At 58.8% G+C, this 22174-nt stretch overlaps 2 protein-coding genes across 11 annotated transcripts; one reads left to right on the forward strand and one right to left on the reverse strand.

The window, feature by feature from the left end:
- The first annotated feature begins 2456 nt into the window (after nucleotides 1-2456).
- ANTKMT (adenine nucleotide translocase lysine methyltransferase) lies at nucleotides 2457-5142 on the forward strand. Its single transcript, XM_048320658.1, has 5 exons — nucleotides 2457-2645; nucleotides 2724-2828; nucleotides 3417-3557; nucleotides 4047-4097; nucleotides 4650-5142. Exons 1-5 carry the CDS (start codon nucleotides 2463-2465, stop codon nucleotides 4836-4838), a joined length of 669 nt encoding a protein of 222 aa, XP_048176615.1. The 5' UTR covers nucleotides 2457-2462; the 3' UTR covers nucleotides 4839-5142.
- Nucleotides 5143-5426: 284 nt separating this feature from the next.
- CCDC78 (coiled-coil domain containing 78) lies at nucleotides 5427-21903 on the reverse strand. Of its 10 annotated transcripts, none has more exons than XM_048320619.1 (14): nucleotides 21377-21903; nucleotides 21018-21146; nucleotides 20756-20842; nucleotides 20348-20527; nucleotides 14961-15104; nucleotides 14828-14878; nucleotides 14077-14165; nucleotides 13277-13355; nucleotides 12712-12837; nucleotides 11779-11990; nucleotides 11071-11345; nucleotides 10082-10125; nucleotides 6971-7071; nucleotides 5852-6039 (listed from the first exon to the last, which is right to left on the reverse strand). In XM_048320619.1, the coding sequence occupies exons 1-14, from the start codon at nucleotides 21407-21409 to the stop codon at nucleotides 5949-5951; spliced, it is 1641 nt and encodes a 546-aa protein (XP_048176576.1). In that variant the 5' UTR covers nucleotides 21410-21903; the 3' UTR covers nucleotides 5852-5948. The 10 variants fall into 10 exon arrangements, 8 of the variants coding, with proteins under 8 accessions (XP_048176572.1, XP_048176574.1, XP_048176575.1 ...); XR_007207084.1 differs by having other exon boundaries at nucleotides 5954-6039; nucleotides 11071-11242; XR_007207083.1 differs by lacking the exon at nucleotides 5852-6039 and adding an exon at nucleotides 8387-8453 and having other exon boundaries at nucleotides 6988-7071.
- Nucleotides 21904-22174: the final 271 nt, after the last annotated feature.

Genomic DNA, 22174 nt, shown 5'->3' on the forward strand with positions numbered 1-22174 from the left:
CAGCCCCACACGGGTGTGCAGAGCCCCACACGGGTGTGCAGAGCCCCCACAGGTGTGCACAGCCCCCAACAGCCCCACACGGGTGTGTACAGCCCCCCAACAGCCCCACACGGGTGTGCACAGCCCCCAACAGCCCCACACGGGTGTGCAGAGCTCCCAACAGCCCCCCACAGGTGTGCACAGTCCCAACAGCCCCACACGGGTGTGCACAGCCCCCGAACAGCCCCCAACAGCCCCCAACAGTCCCACACGGGTGTGCACAGCCCCCAACAGCCCCACACAAGTGTGCACAGCCCCCAACAGCCCCACATGGGTGTGCACAGCCCCAACAGTCCCCCCTGAGTGTGAACAGCCCCCAACAGCCCCACATGGGTGTGCACAGCCCACAGGCCCACGCACAGCTGTGCACAGCTGGTCACAACTGCCCTCCACCGTGCACAACCACACACACAACTGTGCACAACCAGACACACAACTGTGCACAACCATTCCCAGCTTCACTTTTGCCTGTCCATGCACCAGCACAGCCACACACAGCTGCACAAAACGGGGCACAGCCGTGCACAACCACACACAGCTGCGCACAGCTGCAGTGACCACACATGCACGAATCCATGCAGGACCATGCACGACTGCACACAACCGTTCACAGCCCTCCTCACCTGCGCACAGCCACACACAGGTGCACAAAACCGTGCACAGCCACAGCTTGCAAACACATAACTGTGCACTACTGCACAGCCTCTCACAGCTGCACAAACCTGGGCAGTCACACACAGCCCCTCCCAGCCCTGCACAACCGCACACAAACACTCACAGCTCCACACAGCCGTGTCCATCTCTGCACAGCCGTGCACGGCCACACGCAGCCGTCACAACCCTTCCCACAGCGTGTACAGCCCTGCACAAGCACACAGGACTGTGTGTAGCAGCGCACAGACACACACAACCATGCACAACCACTAGTCACACCTGCACACCACCACGCTCAGTCACGCACAGCCGCACGAGGCCGCGCACAACCGCGCACGACCACGCACAACCGCAGAGCCACGCACAAGCACACACAGGGCTGCAGTCACTCACACCCTCCCCCAGCTGTGCTCCTCCAGGCACACTGTGCACAGCACACACAGCTACTCCCAGGAGCACACAGCCGCGCTCATGGTGTGCAGCACACAGCGGGACACCGCTGCTCACAACAGCCGGGCACACACACACACGGAGCAGCGCACGGCCGTTCACCACGATTCACAGCTTTACACGGCCGCGTTTACACAGCTGTGCAGAACTGCGCCTGAGCAACCACAGCTCTGCACACACACAGAGCACTGGGATCACACACACACAGAGCTGTGCACACACACACAGCTGGGATCACACACACACACAGAGCTGTGCATACACACACACACAGCACTGGGATCACACACACACACAGAGCTGTGCACACATACACACACAGCTGGGATCACACACACACACAGAGCTGTGCACACACACAGCACTGGGATCACACACACACACAGAGCTGTGATCACACACACACACAGCTGGGATGTCACACACACACAGAGCTGTGCACACACACACAGCTGGGATCACACACACACAGATGCACACACAGAGGTGTGCACATACACAGAGCTGGGATCACACACACAGAGCTGTGATCACACACACACACAGCTGGGATCGCATACACACACACAGAGCTGGGATCACACACACACACACAGCTGGGATCACACACACAGATGCACACACAGAGCTGTGCACACACACACAGAGCTGGGATCACAGACACACACACACACACAGCTGTGCACGCACACACACAGAGGTGTGCACACCTGCACAGAGCTGTGCTCACACACACAGAGCTGTGCACACCCGCACAGAGCTGTGCTCACACACACAGAGCTAGGATCACAGACACACACACACAGAGCTGGGATCACCCTCACAGAGCTGTACTCACACACACAGAGCTGTGCACACCCGCACAGAGCTGTGATCACACACACACACACACAGAGCTGTGCTCACACAGAGCTGTGCACACACACGCACAGCTGTGCACACCCGCACAGAGCTGTGATCACACACACACACATACAGCTGCGCACATACACACACACAGCCGTGCAAACCCGCACACAACCCCGCACGGCTGTGCCGCCCCGTGCCCCCCACGGGCGCTGCCGCCCCGCACACGCAGCCCCGGGGGCGGGGGCAGCGCGGACCCCCGGAGCCGTGTCCGTCCCGTGCCGGAGCCGTGTCCTTCCCGTCCCCCCGGCCCCGTGTCCCCGTGCCAGAGCCGTGTCCTTCCCGTCCCCCCGGCCCCGTGTCCCCGTGCCGCAGCAGTGCCCTCCCCGCCCTCTCCAGCCGCGTCCCCCGCTGCCCCGGAGCCGCTCCCGGCGGAAGGCGCCCGGCCGGGCTCCCCTCCCCTTCCGGCGGCCATGGAGCCGTGCTGGGAGCCGGGCGAGCCGGGGGAGCCGGGGGAGCCGGGCTGGGCACGGCCCGGGGGCGCGCTGGGCGGCCGGGGGCTGCTGGCCCTGGCCGTGGCCAGCGGGGCGGCCGCATGGGCCACCTGGGCCGTGCTGCTGATGCCCGGCTTCCGCCGCGTCCCCCTGCGCCTGCAGGTACCCCGACACGCCCCCAGAGCCGTCCATCCCCGACCCCCGCACCCTGACCCACCCCGACCCCCCTGTGCCCCCTAGGTGCCCTACCAGCCCTCCAGCCCCCGACAAGTGGCCAACGCCCTGGCACTGCTGCGGGGGCGCGCCGGGAAGACCGTGGATCTGGGATCCGGAGATGGACGGCTCGTAAGGGCTGGGTCCTGGGGGAGTTTGGGGTGTCCAGGGTGGGCGAAGGGCAGCGAGGGGGGCAGCGCGCACGGGGAGGGCGGAGGGGAGACCCCCACCCGGCTGCTGCCTGGCTTCTGGTTGTGCTTCTGGGTGGCCCTCCTGGCTACGGTCCAGGACCATCCCAGGTAGTCCCAGAGGGTCCTAGATGGTCTTAGACAGCTCTAGGTGGCTCTAGATAGTCCTAGGTGTCCCTAGATGGCCCTAGATGGTCCTAAATGGTCCTAGGTTGTCCTAGGTGACCCTCTAAACAGCCCCAGGTGGTTCTAAGCAGTCCTAGGTGGTCCAGGGTGGCTCTAGATGGTCTTAGGGAGTCCAGGGTGGCTCTAGATGGTCATAAGTGGTCTTGAACAGTCCTAAAAGACATCACATGCAGGGAGCAGGTGGGAATAAGGGCTCTGAGTGGTGCTGAGCACCGAGGTCACCCTGCCCGGGAGCCAGCAGGATGGGTTGAGTGGAGCTGGGCAACAGCCCCTGCCCACCCAAATCCTCCCCCAGACCCAGCACTGAGATGGTTTGAGTTCCAGCCCTCCCTGTCTCCCTCTCCAGGTGCTCGAGGCTCACAGGCAGGGGCTGAGGCCAGCCCTGGGCTATGAGCTCAACCCCTGGCTGCTGTGTCTCGCCAACTACCGTGCCTGGAAGGCCGGGTACCATGGGAAGGTCTCCTTCATGAAGAAGGATCTGTGGAAGGTAACAACATCCTGAGGGTCTGGATGCGCTCAGGGCAGGGCCAGAGCTCGGTTTGCATCTCCAGGATGGATTTGCTGATGGCTGCTTGATCCTTCCCCATCCCACGCTGCTCCTGGGAGGTGGAAAATGATCCTTCTTTCCAGGGGAACGCCAGCTGGGACAGCCAGTTCTGCTGCTTGGAGCAGCTCTGAGGAGAGGTCTGGGTGCTGCTGACAGGGTCACCTGCAGTGATGAGCTTCTCAGGCTGACAGAAGGTGTTTGCAGCCTGACCAGAGAGAATCCATCAGGGAATGTGGTTCTGGGATGGTGCTGGAGGCAGGTGTTTTCCAAGAGGTGCCACTTTCACACTCACACTTCCCCATCCCGCACATTTTGGGGCATCTTTGCTCCCTGCAAGGTTCCAAAGATCACCCACAAGGCTTGGACACTCAAACAGCTGTTCCTGCTCTGCCTGTTGCTCCTGTGATTCCCCTTTTCCTTCTGTTTAAGGTGAATCTTTCCGACTGCCACAATGTGATCGTGTTCCTGGCCCCCAGCGTGGTGAGTCAGTCCCTCACACCCCGAGTGGTTCTGGGCCAGCTCAAGGGGGATTTTCTTGGGGAAAAAAGGGGATCTGGGATGGAATAAGGCCAAGTGGGCATCGCTGTGGGTGAGTGCTTTGGTGTTGCACAGCATTTGGATTTACAGAATCATGGAATCATTTAGGTTGGAAAACCCCTCTGAGATGGAGTTCCACCATTCCCCCAGCACTGCCAAGGCCACACTGACCCCTGTCCCTAAGTGCCACGTCCATATCTGTTAAATCCCTGCAGAGCTGGTGACTCCAGCACTGCCCTGGGCAGCTGTGCCAGTGCCTGACCACCCTTCCCATGAAGAAATTTCCCCAATATCCAACCTAAACCTCCCCTGGTGCAACTTGAGGCTGTTTCCTCCTGTCCTGCTGCTCATCTCTTGCTCCAAGTCCCAGCCTTACACAGGGCCAGTACCAGCTGTGGTTGATGCCCCAGAAGCTGCCCCGTGGTCCCTGGTGGCACTGCCACTGTGTGACCGTGTCCTAAGGCTGCCTGTCCCTGGCTGTGTCTCTCTCCCCAGAAACCTCCCTTGGCCACCAAGCTCCTGGCAGAACTGCCTGACGACGCCCGAGTGGTGGCTGGACGCTTCCCCTTCCCCTCCTGGACCCCCAGCAGCACCCTGGGGCAGGGGCTGGAGCAGGTCTGGGCCTATGACATGAAGGAGGTGCGGAGAGAAGCGCAGGGCAGCGCCCAGGGAAGCCGGATCTGACCCCAGCCTCGTTAAGCCCAGTTTAACACCAGCCTCATTAAGCCTGGCACTGAGGGTCAGAGCCTGTCCAGCCGTTGGCTCAGCTCAGGACAGCAGTGCTTGGCCAGCATTTGTCCTGGGGCCTTGCAGGGTGGCAGTCCTGTGTTTTTCCGAAGAGTTTGAGCAAAGCAAGGGAGGAGAAAATGAGACCTAGAAATCCTGGGGTTAACGCAGGATTTAAGGAATAAAGCTCCAGTGCCTCTTTCTGGACAATTGCTACTTTATTTCTATTTAATTTTTTAAAATAAAGTTTTGGTTGATTGTTCCTCTGAGGTTTTTGCTTTGTCTTTGAGCTGCTGGACTTGGAGCAGCTGCTGCTTCTGGACTCGGGCTTTGCTCTGCCATTTCCAGCTCACCGCGTGAAGGATCAGTTAGGCCCTGCTCGGCCATATAATATTCCATTTTCCACTCAAACACAGAGGAAAATGGGGTTTTCCCACCACAGAGTCACAGAATCATGGAATGGGTTGGGTGGGAAGGGACCTTAAAGCTCATCCCATTCCACCCCCTGCCATGGGCAGGGACACCTTCCCCTATCCCAGGCTGCTCCAAGCCCTGTTCAACCTGGCCTTGGACACTGCCAGGGATCCAGGGGCAGCCACAGCCTCTCTGGGCACCTTTCACCACCCTCCCAGTAAAAGAGCAGCTCATTCCTTTGTCCAACCCCAGAACGAATCCTGGCCTGAGCCAGCCTTGGCTCTGTCTTGCAGGAGCCACGAGGGGAGCAAGGCAGGAGCAGCCCTTGGTCCAGGTCCAGCTCTCATCCAGGAAAAACATTACAGCCAGAGCAGGAACCTGTCCCTGCAGCCCAGCAGTAAAGAGCTGCCTGGGAAGCTGACCCCGTGTCCGAGGCATGCTCAGGGAGGAGCAGAATTCCCGCGGCCGGCGGGTGGCTGGGGACGGATGAGACGCAATTGTCTTGTCTCGTTTGAGTCCTGTGAACTTGAGACCAGGAACACCCACGTGGGTTCCCTCGCTGTTCCCAGCTCCCAGCCCGGGCAGGATCCTTGCCTGGCAGTCCATAAAACGCAGACCTGCCTTGGGATGCTGGTGTTCCCAAGGCTGGGGCTGCTATGGCTGGTGGCTGGCGGTCCTGGCGCGGGGCGCTCGGGGCACCTCGCTGCTCTCGGCGTTCCGCAGCCGGAGGATCTCCTGCTTGTACCTGCAGTGGGAGTGGCACTGTCACCACCTGGTGCCAGTGAGCCATGCCTAGGGCTGAGCCTGGCACGTCGATCCCACAGCCTGTCCCGAGGAAAAGGTGTTGATGGGCTCTGCCAGGTACGGGCAGAGCCTGACCCGAGCTCACGGCTGGGGCAGGTGGATCGTGCTCTGTGTCCTGTCCCTTCCCTGCCCTTCCCAGCTGTGCTCCCTGCTCCAGAGCAGGATGAGCCATGGAGAGGGGAACACAGATCAGGGGCTGCTGGAGGACTTAGATTAGAACCTGTGAAAAAGAGAACTCTAAAGGTTTTAGGCTTTAGATTAGGCTTTAGGTTTTAGGTTCCTGTGAAGGCTCCAGGGAGACCTTAGACCCCCTTCCAGGACCTAAAAGGGCTCCAAGAGAGCTGGAGAGGGACTGGGGACAATGGCATAAAGTGACAGGGCATGGGGAATGGCTTCCCACTGCCAGAGGGCAGGGAATGGATGGGATATTGGGAAGGAATTGTTCCCTGGGAGGGTGGGGAGGCCCTGGCACAGGGTGCCCAGAGCAGCTGTGACTGCCCCTGGATCCCTGGAAGTGTCCAAGGCCAGGCTGGACATTGGGGCTTGGAGCAACCTGGGCTAGTGGAAGGTGTCCCTGCCATGGCAGGGGAATTGGGTGATCATTTATGCCCCTTCCCACCCAATCCATTCCTTGATTCTGATCCCTCCCAGGGACAGGTGAGCACGCAGGGAAGGACACCTGTGGCAGGGCATGTCTGTCCTGCTGCACTGTAGGACAAGAGGTGGTGACAGCTGCCTGCACAGCTGGAGGAGCAGTGGGACATTGGCTGTGCTGGCAGCGCTGTGCCAGGGTCAGCAGCGGGCACGGGGATGTCACTGGCACCGAGCCTGGGAGAGGAAGCAGGAGCACGAGGGGGGATCCCTCAGCTGACCTGGCAAGGTGCTGATCTATGTACTCCTGCAGCTCCGACACCTGCTCCTCTGCCACCACAGCCCGGGTCAGCAGCTGGCTCCTCTCCTGCTCCAGATCCTTCTGGAGGGGCAAAGAAACATGGAAAAAACATGGGGAAAAAGCAGGATCTGTGAGATGGGAGTGATTGCTCAGCCCCTCTCTGCTGGGTGAGTCCGACCTTCTGACCACTTGCCCACCACTCCGACCTCTCAGCCACGACACCTCCCTTCCTTTGGCCACAGAGATACACCCAGTGCAGCTGTTCAGCTTGACACCCCCAGGAACGGTGGAGCACCTCCTCAGGCTGCTCTGGACAGGGAAAGCCACGACATGGGAGTGAATATCCCTGCACCCAGCAGGAACTAGACTGGGGAGCTGACTCAGATTCAGCCTAGGCTTGAACCAGGTCGAATAGAATTAAAGAATCTTGGAATTGTGGAGGTTGGAAAAGCCCACTAGAATCCAGGTGTTAACCCAGCACTGCCAAGGCCACCACTGACCCATGTCCCAAGTGCCACATCCACACGGCTTTTAAATCCCCCCAGGGATGGTGACCCCAGCACTGCCCTGGGCAGCTGTGCCTGTGCCTGACCACCCTTCCCATGAAGGAATTTCCCCAATATCCAACCTGACCCTCCCCTGGCCCAGCCTGAGGCCGTTCCCTCTCCTCCTGTCCCTGTTCCCTGGCAGCAGAGCCCGACCCCCCCGGCTGCCCCCTCCTGTCAGGGACTTGTGCAGAGCCACAAGGTCCCCCCTGAGCCTCCTTTGCTCCAGGCTGAGCCCCTTTCCCAGCTCCCTCAGCCGCTCCTGGGGCTCCAGCCCCTTCCCCAGCTCTGTTCCCTTCTCTGGACATGCTCCAGCCTCTCAGTGTCTGTCCTGTCATGATGGGCCCAAAAGTGCCCCCAGGACTGGAGGTGTCCCAGCAATGCCAGCACAGGGGGACAATCAGCCCCAGTTTGTAACAGAGATGCCAGAAGGTTGTTCTGAAATGCAGGCAGGAGTGATTAGGGGCTGCTCTGCTTCCTTTGGTAGCAGGGACAGTGGAGCCTTCAGACACCTCCAGCTGGGACCTGCCAGCATCGCTTGGAGGGCTGAGGCCAAAGCCACAGCAGGGCTGCATGGAAAGTGATCCCAGGGAATGGGCACGGCCCCGAGGCTGCCAGAGCTCCAGGAGCGTTTGGACAGCGCTGCCAGGAATGCCCAGGGTGGGGTTGTTGGGGTGTCTGTGCAGGGCCAGGGGCTGGATTGATGATCCCGGTAGGACCCTTCCCACTCAGGATGTTCTGTGACTCTACAGAAGTCTCCCCGCTCCAGCCTGGAGCAGCGTGTCAGCCCCGTCTCTGCCATGTGGGCGAGGGATGAGCTCTGACTCCCGTGGGCTGTTCCAGGCCTTTACCTGGGTGTTGTGTGCGAATTCCCGGAGCTGCTTCCTGACCTCTGCCCAGCCCTCCTCATCCAGCTGCCTGGGACAGAAGAGCTTGTTTGGATCATGCCCAGACATCACATCCAGCCCCTCCACAGATCCCACAGCCCCACACAACTGGTGCCCATCCCACCACAATCCCCAGCACTGGAACCTTTCCTCTCCCAGTGCCCAAACTTCCCCAGGGTGTGCGGCACCACCGGGGAGTCCCAGCCCTTCTGCCAGCCTGGGACTCCCCACCCACAGCCTGGGGCTGTCCCAAACAACATCCGTGCAGAAAGAGTCCTGAACCTGCCGCTGCGGGGCTGGATTTGATGGCAACAGGGAGCCATCAGTGCCAAAGGCTGGCACTGCCCCTGTTTGGAGCAGGGACCGTCCGTTCTGGTCAGCGAGCATGAGAGGTGAGCTGTCTGCACAGCCTGGCGTGGGAAAGCCCTTCCCAGCCCGTCCCAGCCTCCGGGAGGAAAATACAGGTCACATCTGAGGCTCGGGAATTCGGGCTGTGTGAAGGCAGGAATGCATTGTGCTCCCTCCAGTTCCCTCCGCTGGCTGCAGCTTCCCGGCGCGGGGAGATCCCAGCTGGGATTTCGTGGGAGCAAGGGGAGAAGGGAACAATAAGCAGGGAATTGGTGCAGCTGGTAAACCCCCACAGCAGGGGAGGTGGAAGGAGCTGGGCTTGAAGGTCCCTCGCAGCCCAAGCCGTTCTCTGATAAAGGCAAGAAGCAGCGGGAATTGGAGCTGGAGTGCTGCGGGAACACCGGGATTCCTGTCTCTAGCTGGAGGAACAAGGCAGCAGCACGGATTAACCCATCAGTGTTTGAAGTGTGTGGGGTCTCTCGGCAGTTAAAAGAAACCCCAAAAGACGAGATGCATCACTGAAATTCATCTTCTGGGCTTTCCATGCCTTGCTCTGCCCAAATCACTGCATTTACTCATGGACCATTGCTATTTTCAGTGTAGAAAACGTGGCTGGGGCTGGTTGAGGCTCAAGCTTGTGCCCGAGACAGCCCTCCAGAGCCCAGGGGCTTTGGCACTGACCCACTCCTCAGTGCTGGCATCCAGCTAATGGAATATTTGACATGTTTTCTAGGTGACCACATCTTTTAAAAGGCTGAAAAACTCCAGCTCAGGTTTCTCCTGCGCTTCGTTCCAGCCCTCCACAGCTATATAGTTGGTTGAGTTTTAGCAGGATAATGGAGCAGGGGGAAGAGACCCATCAAAATTTAGCAGCTCCAGGGCTTGTTGGGAAGCCAGGGATGCACCAGCACAGCAGCACCAAAGGGTTCCAGCCCAACTCCCGTACTGGGAAGGAGGAAAACCAGGACCATGCCAAACTGGTGGTGTCTCACAGGCCTTTCTCAGGTTGTGATCCACCAAAGCACTTGGGCATCTGCTTAACTTCGGCTTTTAAAGAGGTCAGTGGGGCTAAAAACATCATTAAATCAAATATGTGCTTAAGAGCTTTCTTGGATCAAGGCCCAGTGCCCAGCTCTCTTCCCGCAGGAAGCGCTGTGCCGAGGGGACAGCTGCCTCTCCTTCCCACAGCAGGCCCCAGCAGCTCCCTCTCCCTGCTTTTTGCTGCCTCCACTCAGGCAAAAAAGATCCCTCAATCCACACATTTGTGAGAACTGGGAATGACAGAGATCCCAAGAAAGAAACAGCACTCACTGCTCCCGAGGCACTGGAAGGGCAGAGGCTTCTTTCAGGCTTTTCTGGAGGCAAAGGAAGAAGAGAATTCCTGTGAACATGAACCCATTGCAGTCCCAGATCCTGCTGCTTTCAGAGAAATCATATCAGGGAATGGGTTAGGCTGGAAGGGACCTTAAGGATGATCCCATCCCACCCCCTGCCATGGGCAGGGACACCTTCCACTGCCCCAGGCTGCTCCAAGCCCCGTCCAGCCTGGCCTTGGACACTGCCAGGGATCCAGGGGCAGCCACAGCTGCTCTGGGCACCCTGTGCCAGGGCCTCCCCACCCTCCCAGGAAGGAATTCCTTCCTTACATCCAGCCTTAATCTCTCCTCTTTTAGTTTAAATCCATTCTCTTTGTCCTGTCACTATCTGCACATGTAAGAAGACATTCTCCCTCTTTTCTCTAAGGCCCTTTGGAAGTGGCCCAAGGTATCCCAGCACTCCCACAGCCACCAATGCCATGGCAAGGAAACGATGGGCTGTACAGTCTGAAGGTTTTAGGTCTCCCATCCTCTGAATTGTTAAATAAATGCATCCTGTGCAAATCAAGAGCCACATTGCCCAGTGGGAGGACATTTCCCAATCCCTGGAAGTGTCCAAGGCCAGGCTGGACGGGGCTTGGAGCAGCCTGGGATAGTGGAAGGTGTCCCTGCCCATGGGATGGGGTGGGATGGGATGAGCTTTAAGGCCCCTTCCAACCCAAATCTCTCCATGATTCCATGATTTTGTGACAAGGAGATGACTGTTGTGCTCCCTGCCTGTGCCACGGGCACAGCAAACCCTCAGGGAGAGGGTGGATGTGGCACCTGGGGACGTGGTTCAGTGGTGGCTTTGGCAGTGCTGGGGGAAAGGTTGGACTCGACGATCTGAGAGGGCTTTGCCAACCTAACCAACCCTAGAAATGCCTCAGGAAGGGGCTGAATCTACAGCTCACAAACTCTTCCCACCAAGCCCCAGCTCCCCACCTTCTGCAGCTCCTGGAGCTGCATCTCCAGCTTTGCCTTCTCCTCCCGCAGCCGATTCAGCTCCCGGGAGCTGTTTGTCAGCAGCTCTGGGTCCGTGATGGAGAAGTGGAGCTCGGCAGGGCCACAATCCACGGCACTGCTCCCCAGGGAGCGGATCTGCTCCCGCTGCAGCCTGTAACGAGCCACAGGGGTCAGGCCCTCCTTTGGGTGACATCACTGAGCAGTTCTGCTGCTCCTGAAGGTGCCACTCACTGGGACCTGCTGGTTCTGGCCACCTGTGAAGGACAAGTGGGAGACTTTCTGAGGGGAGCTTGTCCTAGAGCTATTTGTGGCTTTTATACCACAAGTATTTCTGCTGCTTCCCACAGCCCAAGCTGCCGAGAGAGCTGAGAGCACTGCAGGGACGGGCTGGGAGGTGGAGCTATTTGTGGTACCTCTGCATTTCCACACCATGCACCGTGGGATCCATCTCTCACCCTGCATTTTAAGTGGGAGGAACGTATGTGCAAAGCAGCTCCATGGGGTCCAGAGCACCCTGATGTGCAGCTGGAGGCAGCGTGATCCTGCATTGCCAGGAGCAGGGAGATAAATGTGCTTTGCAGATCCTCTCCTCCACCTGGGAGCTGTGTTTGCCTCTTTCTAGGGCAGAGGGTGGGTGCTACGGGGCTTTTCCACTTGGTCCTGAGGGAGGAGGTGGCTGAGATTTACCCATAGGCAATCAGCAGGTTCTCGTGCTTCTTGGCCAAGTCCTTCATGCGTTTCTTGTACCCACGTGCTGCCCGCGCCAGCTGCTCCTCCCGGGACTTGTAGGAAGCCCGGATATCCCTGAGCATGCTGTCCACAAAGTGCTTCATGGCAGCCTGGCCAGCCGGGACCTTGTCATGTCCTGTCACGCTGCTGGGTTTGCTGTCCATGTAGTTCTGTAAATGCACAGAGAAGGGAATCCAGGGGGAACAGCTTCCCACTGCCAGAGGGCAGGGAATGGATGGGATATTGGGAAGGAATTGTTCCCTGGGAGGGTGGGCAGGCCCTGGCACAGGGTGCCCAGAGCAGCTGTGGCTGCCCCTGGATCCTTGGCAGTGCCCAAGGCCAGGTTGGACGGGGCTTGCAGCAGCCTGGGACAGTGGAAGGTGTCCTTGACCATGGCAGGGGAACTGAATGATCTATTCTGTCATTCTATGCCAGCCCCCCTCCGCACACAGATTTCCTGTATGGCCACACAAAATTATCTGTGAGCTTCTGCTGGGACTTTCCTGGTCAGGTTACAGGGATTAAAAGACTCCTTTCTTTACTTATTTATTGGCAGCAGCCTACAAGAGGAGGGTGCCAGCATGGAGAGACCTGAGGGAACAGCTGGAGCTGTGCCAGGGGAGGTTTAGGCTGCATTTTAGGAAAAGACTCTTTCCCCAGTGGAAGAGCACTGCCCAGGCTCCCCAGGCAATGGTCCCGGCCCCAAGGCTGCCAGAGCTCCAGGAGTGCTTGGACAGCGCTGCCAGGGATGCCCAGGGTGGGGTTGTTGGGGTGTCTGTGCAGGGCCAGGGGCTGGATCCATGATCCTTGTAGATCCTTTCCAGCTCAGGATATTCCATGGTTCTGTGACACCTCCCCAGGCTAGGAGAGCCCCGGGCTGGGGGTACCCACCGCCACATCCCTGATGTACTGCGCCAGCCGGGAGCGATATTCCTCATTCAGCTCCTTCAGCCGGAGCTGCAGCCGGGAGTTCTCTGCCTCCACCTCCTGGAGCTGCCTCTGGGACGTGAGCAGCACCTGGCACAGCAAACAGAAACCCTGCTGCCCTGTCCTCTGGCCAAGGAGGGGGAGCTGAGACGCTCCATAAGAGCCCAGCGTCTTCATTTCCAGATATTTGGCTTCTCTAGAGCTGGGAAGGGCCTGGATTTTCAGAGGAACCCACTGGAAATGTTTATAATCCCTATTCCCCTGCTACCTTCTGTCATTTACCACCCCCCACCCCGGCGATTCCACCAACTCTTGCTGAAAACCAGCGAACAAAATTCCTCCCACCACCACCCACTTCCTCCCAGCACTTCCACCACGTGCAGGGGGAAACTGCACGGGGAGAACCTCAGTGTGACGAGCTCCCTGGAGAGGGAGAGGTGTTGGAGCACCTGGATTCAAGGCATCCCAGGCCTGCCAGCTCGGGAGGAGCACACGGCAGCCGGATGAGGTGAGGGAAGCCCGTCCTCACCGCTGACTGCTCCGCCAGCCGGTGCCGGCTGTCCCCGATCGCTCCCTTCGCCTCCTGCAGCTCCTTCCCCAGCGCCAGCCTGGACACACAGGAAGAAGCTGGGTTTATTTTAACCCCCCAAACTCCTTCTCCATCCCTGGAAGTGTTCAAGGCCAGTTTGGAAGGGGCTTGGAACAACCTGGGATAGTGGAAGGTGTCCCTGCCCATGGCAGGGGGTGGAATGGGATGAGCTTTAAGGTCCCTTCCAACCCAAACATTCCGGGATTCTGTGATTCTCCACAGGTCCAACACAGCCAGCTTTGGGAAGAAAATTGCTTTGGCATGACAGAAACCTCCCAGCAGCAGCTGCCAGCCCCCAAATGTGGGTCAAGCAGTGCCACAAAATCTCTCCCTGCTAAAGGTGAACACCCTCCGCAGCTCAGAGGGTCGAGTCCTGTAGTGTCCCTGCTGGGGCAGCCTTGCCTGGGACATCAACCCCATCCCAAGGTGATGGAAAACCCACTGTGGAGGTAAGGGCTGGGCTGGATTCATCTCTGGGCTGTCACACGTTTGCTATGTGTCACAGAGGATTTTCAAAGTGTCCCTAAACACCACCAACTTTAACCTGACAGCTGACTCTCTGAAGAGCCTTGAAAACATCAGGTGTTCCAGGCCTCACTTCTTCCAAGGGTGGATCATCATTCCTTCCCTGTACCCCCCAAAGGCAGGCTGCCTCCTCCCCTGCTCCCGTGGATCAAATCCAGCTGCAACAAGTCCCACAAACACCTGGCCCAGCAGAGGGACGTGCCCCCAACACTCACACTCGCTCCTCCAGCTTCTGCTGCTGCTCATCGTGGGCTTTCTTCAGTTTTTCAAGCTCCACTTTTATGTGATCCTGGTTTCCAAGCAACTGAGGGACACAAGAAGAGGAAGATGAGGCAGAAGGCTGAGTGAAGAGAGGACAACGTGAGGAGAACCTCGAGCTGAGCGCTCGTCCAGCTGAGCAGGGACATGCTGAGGGAAGGACTGGTTTAACTGGGAGGGACTGGTGCCCTCTTGCACGGCAGGAATGGTGTGTGGTGTGCATCCAGGGCACGTGGAGGTGCACACGTGTGGCTCTCCCGAGGGAAATGCTCATGTTGAGAGTCAGATTCCCAGCAGGAGCCGGCGGCGGAGCCCAAGCTGGTTTCACACGGGCTGCAGATGGGGAGGAGGCAGGGACCATCTCTGCGCTCTCAGTTTTGGGTGCTTCATCACCCCCAGCCTTCTCAAGTGCGAGAAAGACGGAAAAAAAGTGTCCTCTGCACTTGTTGGCTTCTACACTCCTGTCTGTGTTCCCCCTGCTGGGCACGGACCCAGGGAATCACCTCTGCCCCCCTCAGCTCTGCCTGCACATCTGGAGTTATTCCCGTCTCGTTTTGCAACTGCGGAGTTTAAAAAAAGGATTTAAAATGAATCAAGGCATCAGCTGATCCACAGAACTCAAGTTAGCACCAGGAGGTGCCAGCCACGGTTGGAATCAATCCCCCCTCTGCTTCCCAAGGATCCAGCAGCAGACCCCCACACACTCACGTTTCTTTCCAGCTCCTGCTGCTCATGTTCAGGGGCAGCTGCGTCTTCGGGCTGGTTTGGGGAGAGAGAGAAGAAGGGGCCTGGTAGATCCCTGTTCTCCAAGGGGCTGGTGGAAGGGCAGAGAGTCCCTTACCTTCCCCCTCCGAGCAGAGCGGGGATGTCCTGCTGCTCTCCCTCTTCGCAGCTCGGGGGAGGATTGCTGGGCTGAGCCAGCGGGGTGGGGGCTCTCTTTGGCCAGGCTGAGCAGCTCTTGGGTCAGCTCCTCATTCCTCATCACCTGCCAGGTCAAATGAGAAGGAAAGAGCTTCTGAAATCCCCCTCTGGTCAGCACAGCCCTGCTGCTCCTGGAGTGTGCTCCAGGCAGACACCCCCTCCCATCCCCAAGTCGAGTTTTAATTTTAGTTCTGTCTCACATGTCCAAGGATACTGGTGATTTTCTGCTTCTCATGGCAGAGCATTGCCAGGCAGCAGGGCTATTCCCACTGAATATTATCCCTCTGCACATCTCACTCTCACACTCAAATCCAGGTGCCAGTGCCAGCCCTGGGCACAGCTCTGCCATCACCTCTCCAGGCCTCCAGCCCCCTCCTCGCCCCCACCCTGCACCCTCCAAGCAGCTTCCCAACACTTCAGGAACGTCTTTCCCTATGGAACAGCTTTGAACAGCACTGGGCTCCACAAGGCAAGGAGAAGTCTCCATCCATCCGTCTGTCCATCCATCCATCCATCCATCCATCCCTCCATCCATCCCTCCATCCATCCATCCCTCCATCTCTCATCCATCCATCCATCCATCCATCCCTCCATCCCTCATCCATCCATCCATCCATCCATCCATCCATCCCTCCATCCCTCATCCATCCATCCATCCATCCATCCCTCCATCCCTCATCCATCCATCCCTCCATCCCTCATCCCTCCATCCATCCATCCATCCCTCCATCCATCCATCCCTCCATCCATCCATCCCTCCATCCATCCCTCCCTCCATCCATCCCTCCCTCCATCCATCCCTCCCTCCCTCCATCCATCCATCCATCCATCCATCCATCCATCCCTCCATCCATCCCTCCATCCCTCCCTCCATCCCTCCATCCATCCCTCCATCCCTCCATCCATCCCTCCATCCCTCCTCCATCCCTCCATCCATCCATCCCTCCATCCCTCATCCCTCCATCCATCCATCCATCCCTCCATCCATCCCTCCATCCCTCCATCCATCCCTCCATCCATCCATCCCTCCATCCATCCATCCATCCATCCATCCATCCATCCCTCCCTCCCTCCATCCCTCCCTCCCTCCATCCATCCCTCCCTCCATCCATCCCTCCATCCATCCCTCCCTCCATCCATCCCTCCATCCATCCCTCCATCCCTCCATCCCTCCTCCATCCCTCCATCCATCCCTCCATCCATCCCTCCATCCCTCCATCCCTCCTCCATCCCTCCATCCCTCCTCCATCCCTCCATCCATCCCTCCATCCATCCCTCCATCCCTCCATCCATCCCTCCATCCCTCCTCCATCCCTCCATCCATCCCTCCATCCCTCCATCCATCCCTCCATCCATCCCTCCCTCCCTCCATCCATCCATCCATCCATCCATCCATCCATCCATCCCTCCATCCATCCATCCATCCATCCATCCATCCATCCATCCCTCTGGGATGACATAATCCCAGTTGGCTTGGAATGCATCCCCCCAGCAGCAGCCAGCCCACAGCCCCGTGTAGGCAGCGAGATTCAAAGCAGCGCTGGTGTGAAGTGACACATTTCCAAAAGATGAAGAGGATCTGAATGAGAAAAGCTCTGTTACAGGTGATCTGGAAGGAGCACTGAGGGAATTCGTGTCTCCCAGGAGGGTTTCTGTGTAGATAACAAAGCTTTGATGGGGTTTATGACTGGGGACAAGCTTGAGTAATTGTTACCATGGCAGTGAATCGGGAGGATGGGAGGCAGAGGTCATCTGAGTCATCCGTGGAGAGAATAGCTTATCAAAAGATAGCACGGGGTGGGCTGGGGGAGAGCGAGGAGAAAGGAGGATGACAAAGAGGTGAGATATACAGCTGTGAAACCTGACAGCCCCGCAGAGACAGCCCGCTCGTTCCCCGGCCCGCAGCGATCCATCTGCAGCTGTCAGCCCTGACAATTTGATCACAGGGGTCACAAGGACCGGTTTGGCCAAAAAAACAAAAAACAAAAAAAGAGGCAACCCCCGGTTGGAGTTGGGCTTCGCTGCCTTCCCTGAGCTGCCGAGCCTGGCGTAGCTCCAGGGAAAACCCCGGCGTGGAACCCAGAGCGCGTTCGGGTCCCCTCCGGGGCTGCCGCCGCAGCCGGCGCGAGCCAGGGGGACAAAAGGAGAAGGAAACGGAGAGCGAGGAGAGGTCAGAGCCTTGAAAAGGAAGAATTTACAGCGAGCCAGAAAACAGGCTCCGAGTGCCTGCCTGGCATCTCCTGCGAGGCGCTTCCCAAGGGCTGGGCAAGGCCGGCTCCTGCGGCCGGACAGACCCAGCGCGATGTGTGAATCCCGCGGACAATGGAGCCGCGACAATTCAGAGGCTCCGACTGTTCCCGGACAAGGGGCCGTGAATGAGCTCGCGGAGCTGCTCCTGAGCCAAGCAGCCATGACAACATATTGGCAAGGTCACAAGTAGCACTTGTAATTGGGAATGTGTAAAAGGTTCATTGTCTCCCCCAGAAGAGCGCCGGGGAAGGGGAGGGGGCAGAACCGCAGGCTGCTTTTCCCATTTCCTTTGGGAAAGTCCGCACTGGGAAAATAATGAGCAAGAGGCCCATGTCGCGACAAGTCCCAGGCTGCCAAGTCGGAGCCTCTCTGGCTTCAGGCAGGGATTTTTGGGTGTCGGAGCCAAGAAGCTGGGGTAAATTCCTCGGCATATGGAGGACATCCAAGGAATTCACCCCTGGCTTCTGGACCCGCTTCACCACTTCTTGGAGCAACCTTGTCTGGGGGAAGGTGTCCCATGGCTGGGGAGTGGAATGAGATGGGCTTTGAAGTCCCCTTCCAACCCAGAGCATTCCATGACTCTGTGTTTCTTCAGGATGCCCAGATAGGCACAAAACTGAATCCACGTGCTTTGACTCTCCGAAACATTCCAGGATCCATGTGAAAGCAGTGTGTTATTACCACTAAAACCTGCTAAACCCATCATTTAGAGACGTCAGCTGCCTGAAAATCCAATTTTTGACAGACATATTGCACCCCCTTGGGGACAAGAAGCAGCTGAGAGTGCTGATGGCTGAACTATTCCTCCCTGAGCCTGGCAGAACCGGGAGCAGAGCGGCTCTGCCTCGTGCTCCAGCGGGATCACGGGGTGGGGTCACCTCCCTTCAAGAGCTGAGGTCGCATTCTTGTAAGAAATTCCCATTTCTCAGCTTCTGGGAGACAAATGAGCTCTCCACAAGGCTCACTAACTCACGGATGATCATTATCCTGTGTCCTGCTCTGCCAGAGACCATCCAGACACACTGGACCAAAGCAGCAGCTCCACGTCTTCCCAGCACAGCTCGGCATGGAAAACCAGGTCACTGAGCTGAGGCAGCAAAACTATCTGCTGGGGGAGGGAGGGAGGGAGGGAGGCAGGCAGGAGGGTGTCAGTCACTCCATCCAATTCAAAAAGGAGAAGCGGGAGGGGGGAGAGGGAGGGGACAGAGGAAGGGCTATTGAAGTAGCCAAAGAACTACACAAATCTGGGTCCGAAAGCCTCTGGTTAATCATTGCTAAGTTAGCAGTCAGTCTGTCTCTTAAGGAACCAGCAGAAACTTGCTTGAATTCGGTGTTTTTATAAACTTGCCGACCTGAAAGCTGCCGGGCCCCTTCCCGCCGCCGCCCGAAATGAGAACGGCTCCAATCCATTCACGTGCGGGCTGCGCAAGCCAAGCAGAAAAAAAAGGGAAACAAAGCGCGCTGGCAGCGCGGAGGGAGCGGCCCCGGGCAGCCCCGCCGTGACCTCCGGGCAGCGCCGTGGGGCCGCCGGGGAGCGGGAGGGCTCTGCCCGCGGGGTGCCGGGCGAGCAGCGGGTCAGCGAGGGCACAGCCCTGTCCCAGCCCTGTCCCAGCTCTGTCCCAGCCCTGTCCCAGCCCTGTCCCAGCTCTGTCCCAGCTCTGTCCCAGCCCTGTCCCAGCCCTGTCCCCAGCCCTGTCCCAGCCCTGTCCCAGCCCTGTCCCCAGCCCTGTCCCAGCTCTGTCCCCGCCCTGTCCCAGCTCTGTCCCCAGCCCTGTCCCAGCTCTGTCCCCGCTCTGTCCCAGCCCTGTCCCAGCTCTGTCCCAGCTCTGTCCCAGCTCTGTCCCAGCTCTGTCCCCGGCCCTGTCCCCAGCCCTGTCCCGGCCCTGTCCCAGCCCTGTCCCGGCCCTGTCCCAGCTCTGTCCCAGCTCTGTCCCGGCCCTGTCCCAGCCCTGTCCCGGCCCTGTCCCAGCCCTGTCCCAGCCCTGTCCCGGCCCTGTCCCAGCCCTGTCCCAGCCCTGTCCCAGCTCTGTCCCAGCCCTGTCCCAGCCCTGTCCCGGCCCTGTCCCAGCCCTGTCCCAGCTCTGTCCCAGCTCTGTCCCAGCTCTATCCCAGCCCTGTCCTGGCTCTGTCCCCAGCCCTGTCCCGGCTCTGTCCCCGCTGCGAGTGCAGGTCCTGCACACCCTGTGAGAAGGAGGCTCTGTTACATTAAATCCTTGGAGACAGTCCCATGGCCGGGCTGTGCCATGTCACAGCTCAGAGGCTCCGGGTTGGACATGTCCTGGTCGTGTGTGCTGGGACCCTGAAACCCCCCATGCCCTGGGCTGAGCCCCAGCGTGGGCAGCAGGGGAGGGGGGGATTCTGCCCCTCTGCCCCCTCAGGTGAGACCCCACCTGCAGAGCTGCCCCAGCCCTGGGGCCAACAGCAGAGGGACGTGGAGCTGCTGGAGAGAGCCCAGGGGAGGCCACGGAGATGCCCCAAGGGCTGGAGCCCCTCTGCTCTGGAGCCAGGCTGGGAGAGCTGGGGGTGCTCACCTGGAGAGGAGAAGGCTCCAGGGAGAGCTCAGAGCCCCTTCCAGTGCCTAAAGGGGCTCCAGGAGAGCTGCAGAGGGACTGGGGACAAGGCATGGAGGGACAGGACACAGGGAATGGCTTCCCACTGCCAGAGGGCAGGGATGGAGGGGATATTGGGGAAGGAATTGTTCCCTGGGAGGGTGGGCAGGCCCTGGCACAGGGTGCCCAGAGCAGCTGTGGCTGCCCCTGGATCCCTGGCAGTGTCCAAGGCCAGGTTGGACACTGGGGCTTGCAGCAGCCTGGGACAGTGGAGGGTGTCTCTGCCATGGCAGGGGTGGCACTGGATGGTTTTTGTGGATTCGGTGGCCTTTGAGAGGTCCCCTCAACAAGAACCTTTGTACAATTGCATGAGAAGCCTCCCTGGACCTGAGCTGAGACAGGGATGCACAACCCAAAGCCAACCAAGGTACCTGCACAGCAGGGAAATGTGAGGTGGAGCTGGGATCCCTGGGATGAGCCCTGGGATGAGCTCTGTGGCCTCTCTCACCTCCTGGTCCAGCTCTCTGCCAAGGGCCAGGTAGTTGCTTTTCAGGATGATGAACTCCTCCACCAGCTGCTGCCGGCTGCTCTCCAGGACCTGCAGGCGCTCCCGCAAGGAATCTCGCTCCTCCGTGACCCTGGCACTGCACAGCTCCAGCTCCTGCACTCGGCTCTCCAGGGCCTGGAGCTGCACGGGGGAGGCAGCAGGATTAGATGTGGCCCAGGCCAGCAGCAAGCACAGGGAGATGATTTCATGGGAGTTCCTGGGATCTGGGGAGCTGGGGGGGGGGGCGGAATTCAGCTCCATCTAAAGCAGGGAGAAGATGCCAAGCACAGCAAGGTGGGTGTGTAGGAGCTGCAGAGCTGGATGGAGGTACTGGCAGGGCTGAAATGGGCTAGTCCAAAACGTGGGTACCGTATTTTTCAGTTCGAAGTTCTCAGTCTCATAACGCTCCTTCATTTTGTTTGTCTCGATCTGGAGGTCCACAAGGTCTTTGGAAATCTGGGAGAGAGGAAGGATTCGGTGAAGGCCGTGGATGGATTCTGAGGCCAGTGTGATGTTTTGAGCACAACACATCCCCCTCTAGAGGAGGAATTTCCCCCCAGATTTTCCACTGTGGCTCTACTGGCCTCACACGGCTTCACAGCTCAGTTCTCTCCAACTCCCAAAGTTTTACCTTCAGTTTTTCCTCTTCACTGAGGACCATCCTGCCTGGGAAATCTGTCTTGGAGCCAGGCAGCTTCCCCATCTCCTCCTGGGGGTCTCCAAGGTGGCGCATCCCCTCGTTCCTGTCCTCCAGCTGCACCTGCAGGCGCAGAGCAGCTCCGGCTGAGCCCTCCTCTCCCCCTGCCACCCTCCCACCATTACTGCTGGAAGAGCTCAGCACATCCAGCATTCCAGCCAGGCTTTCCAGCTGCCATTTCTCCCCTGTAGCTGGGATTTCCCTGGCAGAGCGCTGCTTCCATGACCTGGGAAGGGCTGTGGACCTTCATACCTGAATTTTCAGTCAGCAAGGCGCTCTGTCAGAGTACTCACAGTCTCATTCTCTGCAACAATCCCAAGATCCATGTGCTCAGAGGCCGGGATCTCTGCACAGAGTTGGGCAGGCAGCGGCTGAGAAGCCAAGGAAGGATCCGAGGATCTCTAAGGAACGTCTCCCGGGAGGTCCAGCGCTGTTGCTACCAACTGTGGTTACCAGAGGGTGCGGCTTCCACCTCGGTTTTAAGGTGGCTCCAAATCTCACAGCCACCCTGGGAGCTGCTAGAGGGAGAGCAATGGCACTTCCCAGGAGGTTTCTGTATTCCCAGCTCAGCCCACAGCAGAGACTGGAACCAGCAGCTCAGGAGCACCCCCAGGGCAGCAATACTGCCAGTGAGGGGGTACCAGCCTTTGTCATGGACCGTTCCCAAACCTGGCTGTAGGTTTGGCCTCCAGCTCCTGTGCAGGGATATTCCAGCGCTTTAGGGGGCTGACAACAAAGAGGGAGAGTGACTTTTTCCATGGTGATAGAACAAGGGGAAAGATTTTAAAGTAACAGAGGAGAAATTTAGAGTGAATAGAGAGCAGGGCTGGATGGGATATTGGGAAGGAATTGTTCCCTGGCAGGGTGGGCAGGCCCTGGCACAGGGTGCCCAGAGCAGCTGTGGTTGCCCCTGGATCCCTGGCAGTGTCCAAGGCCAGGTTGGATGGGGCTTGGAGCAGCCTGGGACAGGGGAAGGTGTCCATGGCAGGGGGTGGAACTGGATGAGCTTTAAGGTCCCTTCCCACCCAAACCATTCCATGATTCCAAGGTCTGATCAACCTGTTAATTAACCCACTAATCCAACCACCTGC

Source organism: Corvus hawaiiensis, chromosome 16 (assembly GCF_020740725.1).
Source record: "Corvus hawaiiensis isolate bCorHaw1 chromosome 16, bCorHaw1.pri.cur, whole genome shotgun sequence".
NCBI classification, from domain to species: Eukaryota; Metazoa; Chordata; class Aves; order Passeriformes; family Corvidae; genus Corvus; species Corvus hawaiiensis.